This window comes from Salmo salar, chromosome 15 (assembly GCF_965601325.2).
Source record: "Salmo salar chromosome 15, fSalSal1, whole genome shotgun sequence".
In the NCBI taxonomy this organism is placed as follows: Eukaryota; Metazoa; Chordata; class Actinopteri; order Salmoniformes; family Salmonidae; genus Salmo; species Salmo salar.
In genome coordinates this window covers 43,252,780-43,264,650 of record NC_138305.1, presented here as the reverse complement: position 1 = coordinate 43,264,650, position 11,871 = coordinate 43,252,780, and the positions used below count along the sequence as shown (strand labels likewise).

The window sequence follows — 11,871 nt, the reverse complement described above, 5'->3', positions numbered from 1 at the left end:
AAAATGTTTGATGTATCGAGCATGTCACGGTAATACATTTCAATAACTCAACTCACAGTTGGTTTGTGCCTGCCATACCGCATCTGCCATGCCCCAGAGAGCAGGAAACACAAAAAACACAGGCAGCTGATCTGGGTGAGGCCTCCAGAACAACAGGGCCATGATACAGGCAAAGTTGATCGCCGCAGCTGTAAGAGCGGTGAGTAGTAAGTGATTTGATTTTAAGTGTGTCGTATAGGATACCAATGAAAATGTTAATGTCTTTATTGGAAAGCTCTTCTTACCCAAGCAAAACAGTGGGGCTCTTCCAGTGTATTCTGCCAACCTCCCAAACATAAAGGAACATAACGAATTTGTGGCTCCAAAACATATCATCGCATATCCAACATAATGGATTCCTAAAGAACAGGTCACATAGTTCTGCAAAAGAAACAACAAAAGAAAGTCACAAACATAACTTTTAGCCACTCTTCCGTTGGTTAAGAATTCTTGAACGTTGGATTCCTCGAGGCAGGGTAAGAACCATGTATCGTCTCCTCACCTTTGTGTATTCACCGGAGAGGAAACTCTGCTCAAAGCCACTGTACATGGACAAAGGGATGAGAATGATGAGTCTCTTGTCTTTCAGGAGTGTAAACGTGGCCAGGAAGGTGCTCCAGAATGGTTCCCTGTTGCCTCGGAACTCCTGAGCCTGATCTCTGTCTATGTTATCCAGAAATACTGCCACTATGATCATGGCCAGCACACCCACCCCTAGTACACAACAGAAACAAACAGAACATTTCAATAGCATCAACCTGCAGGGCTGGATTACCAAACGGGCATGCAGGGCACATGCCCCAGGCCCCCGATGTATGTACATGTGTGTGTATGCTCTTCGAGCATGTCATTCCAAAATCATGGGCATTAATATGTAGTTGGTCCCCCCTTTGCTGCTATAATAGCCTCCACTCTTCTGGGAAGGCTTTCCATTAGATGTTGGAACATTACTGCGTGAACTTACTTCTGTTCAGCCACAAGAGCATTAGTGAATTCGGGCACTGATGTTGAGCGATTATGCCTGTCTCGCAGTCAGCATTTCAATCCATCCCAGAGGGGTTCGATGGGGTTGAGGTCAGGGCTCTGTGCAGGCCAGTCATGTTCTTTCTGTATGGACCTCGCTTTGTGCACGGGGGCATTGTCATGCTGAAACAGGAAGGGGCCTTCCCCAAACTGTTGCCACAATGTTGGAAGCACAGAATCATGTAGAATGTCATTTTATGCTGTAGCGTTAAGATTTCCCTTCAAAGTAACTAAGGAGCCTAGCCCGAACCATGAAAAACAGCCCTAGACCATTATTCCTTCTCCACCAAATTTTAGAGTTGGCTCTATGCATTTGGGCAGGTAACATTCTCCTGGCATCCGCCAAACCCAGATTTGTCCATCGGACTGCCAGATAGCAAAGCCTGATTCATCACTCCAGAGAATACGTCTCCACTGCTCCAGAGTCCAATGGCGGCAAGCCTTACACCACTCCACCCGACGCTTGACATTGCGCATGGTGATCTTAGGCTTGTGTGCGGCTGCTCGGCCATGGAAACCCATTTCATGATGCTCCTGATGAACAGTTATTGTGCTGATGTTCCTTTCAGAGGAAGTTTGGAACTTGGTAGTGAGTGTTGCAACCGAGGACAGACGATTTTTACACGCTACGTGCTTCAGCACTTGGCGGTCCTGTTGTTGCTCTTAGATGTTTCCACTTCACAATAACAGCACTTACAGTTGGCAGGGCAGAAATTTGATGAACTGACTTGTTGGAAAGGTGGCATCCTATCAGGGTGCCATATTGAAAGTCACTGAGCTCTTCAGGAAGGCCATTCTACTTCCAATGTTTGGCTATGGAGATTGCATGGCTGTGTGCTCAATTTTATACACATGTCAGCAACGGGTTTGGCTGAACTAGCCGAATCCACAAATTTGAAGGGTGGCCACATACTTTTGTGTATATATAGTGTATACAGTGGAAAGAAAAAGTATGTGAACCCTTTGGAAATACCTGGATTTCTGCATACATTGGTCATAAATGTGACAAACACAGTCTGCTTAAACTAATAACACACAAACAGTTATATGTTTTCATGTCTTTATTGAACACACCATGTAAACATTCACAGTGCAGGGTGGGAAAAGTATGTGAACAATTGAATTTAGTAACTGGTTGACCCTCCTTTGGCAGCAATAACCTCAACCAAACATTTTCTGCAGTTGCTGATCAGACCTGCACAACGGTAAGGAGGAATTTTGGACCATTCCTCTTTCCAAAACTGTTTCAGTTCAGCACTATTCTTGGGATTTCTGGTCTGAACCGCTCTCTTGAGGTCATGCCACAGCATCTCAGTCGGGTTGAGGTCAGGACTGACTGGGCCACTCCAGAAGGCGTATTTTCTTCTGTTGAAGCCATTCTGTTGTTGATTTACTTCTGTGTTTTGGGTCGTTGTCCTGTTGCATCACCCAACTTCTGTTGAGCTTCAATTAACGGACAGATAGCCTAACATTCTCCTGCAAAATGTCTTGATAAACTTGAGAATTAATTTCAGTCAATGATAGCAAGCTGTCCAGGCCCTGAGGCAACAAAGCAGCCCCAAACCATGATGCTCCCTCCACAATACTTTACACTTGGGATGAGGTTTTGATGTTAGTGTGCTGTGCCTTTTTTTTTACACAGTGTTGTGTGTTCCTTCCAAACATATCAACTTTAGTTTCATCTCTCCACAGAATATTTGGCCAGGAGCGCTGTGGATCATCCAGGTGCTCTTTTGGTGAACTTCAGACTTGCAGCAATGTTTCTTTTGGACAGCAGTGGCTTCTTCCGTGGTGTCCTCCCATGAAAACCATTCTTGTTTAGCATTTTATGTATCGTAGACTCGTCAACTGAGATGTTAGCATGTTCCAGAGATTTCTGTATGTCTTTAGCTGACACTCTATGATTCTTCTAAACCTCATTGAGCATTCTGCACTGTGCTTTTGCAGTCAACTTTGCCGGGCGGCCACTCCTAGGGAGAGTAGCAACAGTGCTGAACTTTCTCCATTTATAGACAATTTGTCTTACCGTGGACTGATGAAGGCTTTTAGAGATACTTTTGTAACCCTTTCCAGCTTTATGAGAGTAAACAATTCTTAATCTTAAGTCTTCTGAGATATCTTTTGTTCGAGGCATGGTTCACATCAGGCAATGCTTCTTGTGAATAGCAAACTCAAATTTATTGAGTTTTTTTTATAGAGCAAGGCAGCTCTAACCAACATCTCCAATCTCGTCTCATTGATTGGACTCCAGGTTAGCTGACTCCTGACTCCAATTAGCTTTTGGAAAAGTCATTAGCCTAGGGGTTCACATACTTTTTCCATCCTACACTGTGAATGTTTAAATTATGTATTCAATATAGACAAGAAAAATACAATAATTTGTGTGTTATTAGTTTAAGCCCACTATATTTGTCTATTGTTGTGACTTAGATGAAGGTCAGATCAAATTTGATGACCAATTTATGCAGAAATCCAGGTAATTCCAAAGGGTTCACATACTTTTTCTTGCCACTGTATATACAGTGCCTTGCAAAAGTATTCATCCCCCTTGGTGTTTTTCCTATTTTGTTGCATTACAACCTGTAATTTAACTAGATTTTTATTTGGATTTCATGTAATGGACATACACAAAATACTCCAAATTGGTGAAGTGAAATGAAAAAAATAACTTGTTTCAAAAAAAAAATAACAAAAAAATTGAAAAGTGGTGCGTGCATATGTATTTACCTCTTTTGCTATGAAGCCCATAAATAAGATATCGTGCAACCAATTACCTTCGGAAGTCACATAATTGTGCAATCTAAGTGTCACATGATCTGTCACATGATCTGAGTATATATACACCTGTTTTGAAAGGCCCCAGAGTCTGCAAAAGCACTAAGCAAGGGGCACCACCAAGCAAGCGGCACCATGAAGACCAAGGAGCGCTCCAAACAGGTCAGGGACAAAGTTGTGGAGAAGTACAGTTCAGGGTTGGGTTATAAAAAAATATCAGAAACTCTAAACATCCCACAGAGCACCATTAAATCCAATATTACATTTTTTAAAGAATATGGCACCACAACAAACCTGCCAAGAGAGGGCCGCCCACCAAAACCCACGGACCAGGCAAGGAGGGAATTAATCAGAGTGGCAACAGAGACCCTGAAGGAGCTGACCCTGAAGGAGCTGCAAAGCTCCACAGTGGAGATTGGAGTATCTGTCCATAGGACCACTTTAAGCCATACACTCCACAGAGCTGGGCTTTACGGAAGAGTGTCTAGAAAAAAAGCCATTGCTTTAACAGTGTTATAAAGGTGGAAGAGACCTTGGTCTCATTGTTGACTCCCTGTTAACAGTGTTATAAAGGTGGAAGAGACCCTGGTGTCAGTGTTGACTCCCTGTTAACAGTGTTATAAAGGTGGAAGAGACCCTAGTCTCAGTGTTGACTCACTGTTAAGAAAAAAAAAATAAGAAAAAAAAGTGTGGTGTTCACCAAAAGGCATGTGGGAAACATTTGGAAGAAGGTACTCTGATCAGATGAGACTAAAATTGAGCTTTTTGGCAATCAAGGAAAACGCTATGTCTGGCGCAAACCCAACACCTCTCATCACCCTGAGAACATCATCCCCACAGTGAAGCATGGTGGTGGCAGCATCATGCTGTGGGGATGTTTTTCATCGGTAGGGACTGGGAAACTGGTCAGAATTGAAGGAATGATGGATGGCGCTAAAGGGAAATTCTTGAGGGAAACCTGTTTGTCTTCCAGAGATTTGAGACTGGGATGGAGGTTCACCTTCCAGCAAGACAATGATCCTAAGCATACTGCTAAAGAACACTTGAGTGGTTTAAGGGGAAACATTTAAATGTCTTGGAATGGCCTAGTCAAAGCCCAGACCTCAATCCAATTGAGAATCTGTGGTATGACTTAAAGATTGCTGTGCACCAGCAGAACCCATCCAACTTGAAGGAGCTGCAGCAGTTTTGCCTTGAAGAATGGGAAAAAAATCCCAGTGGCTAGATGTGCCAAGCTTATAGAGACATACCCCAAGAGACGTTCAACTGTAATTGCTGCAAAAGGTGGCTCTACAAAGTATTGAGTTTGGGGGATGAATAGTTATGTACGCTTAAGATCAGTTTTTTGGTCTTATTTCTTGTTTGTTTCACAATAAAAAATATTTTGCATCTTCAAAGTGGTAGGCATGTTGTGTAAATCAAATGATACAAGTGTTAAACAAATCAAAATATATTTTATATTTGAGATTCTTCAATGTAGCCACCCTTTGCCTTGATGTAGCCACCCTCTTGGTATTATCTCAAACAGCTTCATGGGGTAGTCACCTGGAATGCATTTCAATTAACAGAAGATAGCCCTATTTAGTAAAAGACCAAGTCTATATTATGGCAAGGACAGCTCAAATAAGCAAAGAGAAAACACAGTCCATCATTACTTTAAGACATGAAGGTCAGTCAGTGCGGAACATTTCAAGAACTTTGAACATTTCTTCAAGTGGAGTCGCAAAAACCATCAAGCGCTATGATGAAACTGGCTCTCATGAGGACCGCCTGTAACGATGTGCGCAGAGAGTCAGTGTAACGGCTGTCGTTGGGTAGAGAGGACCAAGGCGCAGCGGGTTGCGTGCTCATCATTATATTTATTTTAAATAAAGACTGTGAACACGGAAAAACAATAAACCAAGAAACGACGACAGGAAACAGTTTAGCAGGCTATACACATAACAGCAGTGCTAAAGACAACTACCCACAAAATACCAAACCAAACACACACCTATATATAGGACTCTCAATCAGAGGCAACTAGAAACACCTGCCTCCAAAAACTAAACTAGACAGAACGTAGAAATACATACAAAACACAAACCCTCTGCCACGTCCTGACCAAAACTAATACAATTACTCCCTCTGCTGGTCAGGATGTGACAGTACCCCCCCCCCCCCCTAAAGGTGCAGACCCCGAATACACCTAAAAGAAAACACAAAAAACCCCAAACAACAAAAATATCCCCCTAAACTAAAGGGAGGGAAGGGAGGGTGGCTGCCGTCAACGACGGCACCTGTGCTACACCCCCCCTCCCCAACCCACCTATACTGGAGGTGGCTTTTGCTCCAGCCTACTGTCCTCCAGACTGTAGACAGAGTCTCTTGGTTCTGGACCGTAGGCAAACTCACTCAGTTCCGGGTCGTAGGTAGACTCCTTCGGTTTCGAGCTTTAAGCAGACTCACACAGTTCAAAGTTATATTTAAATTAGCTCGGTTCCGGATCACATGCAGACTTACCCGGTTCCGGGTCGCGGGCAGACTCACCCGGTTCCGGACAGTGGGCCGTCTCCCCTGGTTCCGGACAGTGGGCCGTCTCCCCTGGTTCCGGACAGTAGGCCGTCTCCCCTGGTTCTGGACGAGGCACTGTTGCCGGACACTCTGGACGAGGCACTGTTGCCGGACACTCTGGACGAGGCACTGTTGCCGGACACTCTGGACGAGGCACTGTTGCCGGACACTCTGGACGAGGCACTGTTGCCGGACACTCTGGCCTGGTCTGACGCACTGGAAGCCTGATGCGTGGGGCTGGTAGTGGAGGTACCAGCCTGGGGACACGCACCTCAGGGCTAGTGCGAGGAGCGGGAACAGGCTGAGTAGGACTAGGCTAACTTATTGGAAGCTTGATGCGTGGTGCTGGTACTGGTCGTGCCAGACTGGAGGTACGCACTTCCGGGTCAGCAGGAGAGACGGGAACTGGAAAGACTGGGCCCTGGAGGCGCACAGGTGGTCTTGCTCGCACCTCCTGCACAACCCGTCCTGGCTGGATGGAACTAGTAGCCCTGTATGAGCGGGGTGCTAGTACAGGGCGAACTGGGCTGTGCAGGGGCTTGATGGTTACCGTGCGTAGAGCGGGCGTAGGGTAGCCTGGTCCTAGGAGGCGTACCGGTGACCAGATGTGCTGCGCAGGCATCCTCCTACCAGGCTGGATGCCCACTCTAGCACGGCATCTGCGAGGGGCTGGAGAAAAAAAAATAATAATAAAATAAATAAATCGCACTGGACTGTGCGTACGTATGGGCGAAATCGTGCGCACTTCTTCATAACTCGGCGCCCTCTACTCCATACGTTGCTCCCTGTAAGCATGGGTAGCTGGCTTATGGCTCTTCCTTGGCCTAGCCAAACTACCCGTGTGCCCCCCCAAAATAATTTATTGGGGGTGCCTCTCATGCTTCTCCCTCAGCGCATACATGGCCTCATATCGATGCCTCTCTGCCTTGGCCTCCTCTATCTCTTCCCTTGGGCGACGGTATTCCCCAGCCTGATGCCAAGGTCCTGCCCCATCCAGAATCTCCTCCCAGGTCCATTTCTCCCGCCAGTCCATATCGAATTCCCATTGCTCCTTACTCCGCTGCTTGGTCCTTTTGTGGTGGGTAGTTCTGTAACGGCTGTCTTCGGGTAGAGAGGACCAAGGCGCAGCGGGTTGCGTGCTCATCATTATATTTATTTTAAATAAAGACTGTGAACACGGAAAAACAATAAACCAAGAAACGACGACAGGAAACAGTTTAGCAGGCTATACACATAACAGCAGTGCTAAAGACAACTACCCACAAAATACCAAACCAAACACACACCTATATATAGGACTCTCAATCAGAGGCAACTAGAAACACCTGCCTCCAATTGAGAGTCCAACACCCAATCCTAAACATAGAAAAACTAAACTAGACAGAACGTAGAAATACATACAAAACACAAATCCTCTGCCACGTCCTGACCAAAACGAATACAATTACTCCCTCTGCTGGTCAGGACGTGACAGTCAGGAAGCAAGTTCAGGGAGTGAGTGTTTTAATAAATAAATGAAACATAATACAAAACAAGTAACACGAACAACGCACAGACAGGAAACATCATAATGCGCTGATGTGCGTAACGATGGTGACAGGTGTGCGCCATAACGAGCAGCCTGGTGACCTAGAGACCGAAGAGGGAGCACACGTGACACTGCCAAAGGAAAGGAAGACCCAGAGTTACCTCTGCTGCAGAGGATACATTCATTGGAGTTACCTAGTCTCAAAAATTGCAGCCCAAATAAATGCCTCACAGAGTTTACACAACAGACACATTTCAAAATCAACTGTTCAGAGGAGACTGCATGAATCAGGCCTTCATGGATGAATTTCTGCAAAGAAACCACTACTAAAGGACACCAATAAGAAGAAGAGACTTGCTTTGGGCCAAGAAACATGAGCAAGGGACATTAGACCAGTGGAAATCTGTCCTTTGGTCTGATGAGTCCAAATGTGAGATTTTTGGTTCCAACCGCTGTGTCTTTGTGAGACGCGGAGTAGGTGAACGGATGATCTCCACGTGTGTGGTTCCCACCGTGAAGCATGGAGGAGGGGATGGGGGTGCTTTGCTGGTGACACTGTCAGCGATTTATTTTCGAATTCAAGGCACACTTAATGCACAGTATGGCTACCACAGAAATCTGCAGCGATTCGCCATCCCATCTGGTTTGCGCTTATCATTTGTTTTTCAACAAGACAATGACCCAACACACCTCTAGGCTGTGTAAGAGCTATTTGACCAAGAAGGAGAGTGATGGAGTGCTGCATCAGATGACCTGGCCTCCACAATCACCCGACCTCAACCCAATTGAGATGGTTTGGGATGAGTTGGACCGCAGAGTGAAGGAAAAGCAGCCAGCAAGTGCTCAGCATATGTGGGAACTCCTTTAAGACTGTTGGAAAAGCATTCCAGGTGAAGTTGGTTGAAAGAATGCCAAGCGTGTGCAAAGCTGTCATCAAGGCAAAGGGGGGCTACTTTGAAGAATCTAAAATCTAAAATATATTTTGATTTGTTTAACACTTTTTTGGTTAGTACATGATTCCATATGTGTTATTTCATAGTTTTGATGTCTTCACTATTATTCTACAATGTAGAAAATAGTAAAAATAAAGAGAAACCCTTGAATGAGTAGGTGTGTCCAAACTTTTGACTGGTACTGTATATATATGTATATATATATATATATATATATATATATATATATATATATATATATGGAGATCGGTGGGCCACCAAATGGTATATGATAGCAAAATGTGTAGAATTTCAGGAAATTTGCTTTAAAACAGCACATTTTATTCTCTGCCCCATGGCAAAATGTTTAGAATTGCAGGGAATTAGCTTTAAAACTGCAACATATCCTCTTAGCCTTGTTGGATTCTATCTTGAAATATACTTATTAATGTTACCACACTAGAACTTATTGATTACTTTACATGTAAAAGGAATGTATATGTTGGGGTCAATGAAGGGTGAATAGGAAGGTGGTGTATGGAAAGTTGAGACAAGGGGAAGAGCAGAACGTTCATATTCTGTTCAAACATGTTATTGTTGAATATCAGCATTACTAAGGAGAGAGGCGAAAGGAAACAGTTAGTCTCTGATGAGGCAGGTCAGCTGCGGAACTAGGGAGGAGAGAGGAATTCGACTCCAGGTCAAGTCAACAGATGAAGTGAAAAGAAACCTCTGGGAGGGGGGCCAGAGAAGCCCATCACAACGACCCTCCTACTACAGTTCTATCTCAAACACATACATTTCCACACCCACGAAGGTTCTAGCATCAGGCAGGGCCATGACTACACCAGTGAGAGGAATCAATTAAGTTCCTGCCTAGCAACAGAGATGTATCGGCTGTCTAGATGTGTAAGGAGTTGACCCCACCTAGTAGGAGGTTATAAATATGTGTGCTTGTGTAATCATACCTTGTCTTTGCAGCTGTATGACCCAGTGGGTGGATAAACTTGGTTTGAGCTTTTCCTAGTTGTCCGTTTGAGTTTTTACTCTGTTTGTTCAGAACCTAACAGCCTCATGACAAAATGTGTAGAATAGCATTATAAAACTGTTAAATATCAGGAAATGTGCTTAAAAACTGCAGAAATTTGTCAGCCTCATGGCAAAATGTGAACAAAAGCATGAGATGAGCTGGGGAGGGGGGTTAAATGCAGTATTATGGCCGTGTCAACCTGTAGCACTGACAAACAATACTAGGTTCTTACCAATATAGCAGCCGACTAGTGTCCAGACCAATTCTTGTGCTGGTCTTGTGGTCGTAGAGTTTACATTGATATCAACGCACACACCTGCACCACAATATTGTAGATCTTCCTCAGAGATGTCAGCTAGGAGAAAATAAAGATATCATTATGACAGATGGTACCATAGAGGATGGTTGGGCAAGAACACCTCTCATAATGTACACTGCACATGATGCATCTCATTCACTTTATCCTACAGTCACCCTTTAACTTACAAATGTTACTACTTTCACAAACAAGTTGCATTTGTTCTGTGTGTGCGTGTGCATACTTGTGTGTGTATGTTTGTTTGTGTGTGTGTATGTGTGCACTTGCTACTTACGTATATCTGTATCTGAACCAAATATCAACGACGACATGAGGTTTCCCCATACAGCCGAAGACTGAAATATCAAGAAAAATATGCCAAAGTACTTATTGATAACATCCGCTGCTGCCTTGTTTTCTTTAGGGGCCTGCAGGTTGCCGCAGATGGTGAGAAGGGTACACTTGGCTGACCATAGTGGAGAACCTCCCATTCCCAGGATCACCGAGGTGGGGATCAGAGTGTACCTAGAAGAGGACAGATTAATATGGTTAGCATCAGACACTGCCTACAGTTTGTAAACTAACACAGCTACTGACAGGCCAGTCCAGGAAGCATAGCAGAGAGGGATAGGATTCATACCATGTGTGTAAACAACTTTGTCGATGGACACTACTTTGACATAATTAGTTTAATTTACTCACAGAGTACTGAAATAATCCCAAATCTACATGGTAACAACAAGTTAATATATGTGTACTATGCCAAATGTTTTACTCATTGAGGTAGGGAGGTACATGATTAGTTGTATTGTAATTTTGCTCTTAAATCATGAAGAAGAAACACAGCTTGTTGAAAGCTGTAAACAATGAAGGTCTGAACAGGTTTTGGACAGTTTGCTTTACCATCCTGGATAGAGGTTCCCAATTGAATAGGTCACATAGCAGCCCATGCCGACAACAATAGTCCATTTGCAGCCCAGGTTTTTGATGAGAATGGGTGTTAGGAACATGGATGACAGGATGATGGAGGCATAGATAACACTGAGAGATGTCACCCCCATCCCATCCTCGGCATTCAGACTGCTCTGTAACACAGGAGAGGGGTGGTGCCATCAATTATCAAGAACCAGAATTTGCAGTGTTGAATTGTACCTTAATATTCAAGCAATCATCTATTTAATGATCGACACGACAGTATCTTGAGTTACCTGTAAACTCTGAAGTCCTCCATACGCTGTGAACAGAGATAAAAATCCAATGGATACCACCAGAACATTTTTCATATTTCGGTCTATCATGTCTGCAATGTGAATACCTTAAAGGTTTGGCTCTATGAGAAAAGTATATTCCAGATTACAACTCCACTGGATGGTTGACAAAGCAAAGTCTTAGGTAAAACAACTGAGCCTTTATATAGTGAAGCTGTTTAAATGGGGGACAAAGTTCATCCCGTTCTATAAACTGTTAGATATGTGTGTCCTCTGCTGAAGAGCTCTTACAGGGTTCATACTGTCATAAAAATCCTGGAAAATAAATTTCATTTTAAAATGATGTTTTCCAGGCCTGGAAAAGCAGTGGTGGAAAAAGTACCCAATTGTCATAGTTGAGTAAAAGTAAAGATAACATAATAGAAAATAACTCAGGTAAAAGTGAAAGTCACCCAGTAAAATACTACTTGAATACAAGTCTAAAA

General features: G+C 43.9%; 1 protein-coding gene across 2 annotated transcripts in view; it reads right to left on the bottom strand.

Moving 5' to 3' along the window:
• Positions 1-11,564, bottom strand: part of LOC106571392 (protein unc-93 homolog A) — a 28,139-nt gene extending 16,575 nt beyond the window's left edge. For both annotated transcript variants that reach the window (XM_014144434.3, XM_082961787.1), the window contains exons 1-7: positions 11,387-11,564; positions 11,082-11,263; positions 10,474-10,703; positions 10,113-10,235; positions 542-753; positions 285-420; positions 57-188 (exon numbers count right to left, since the gene is read on the bottom strand). In XM_014144434.3, coding sequence (XP_013999909.1) covers positions 57-188; positions 285-420; positions 542-753; positions 10,113-10,235; positions 10,474-10,703; positions 11,082-11,263; positions 11,387-11,476 — 1,105 coding nt within the window. In that variant the 5' untranslated portion in view covers positions 11,477-11,564. The remainder of the gene's footprint in view (positions 1-56; positions 189-284; positions 421-541; positions 754-10,112; positions 10,236-10,473; positions 10,704-11,081; positions 11,264-11,386) is intronic.
• Positions 11,565-11,871: the final 307 nt, after the last annotated feature.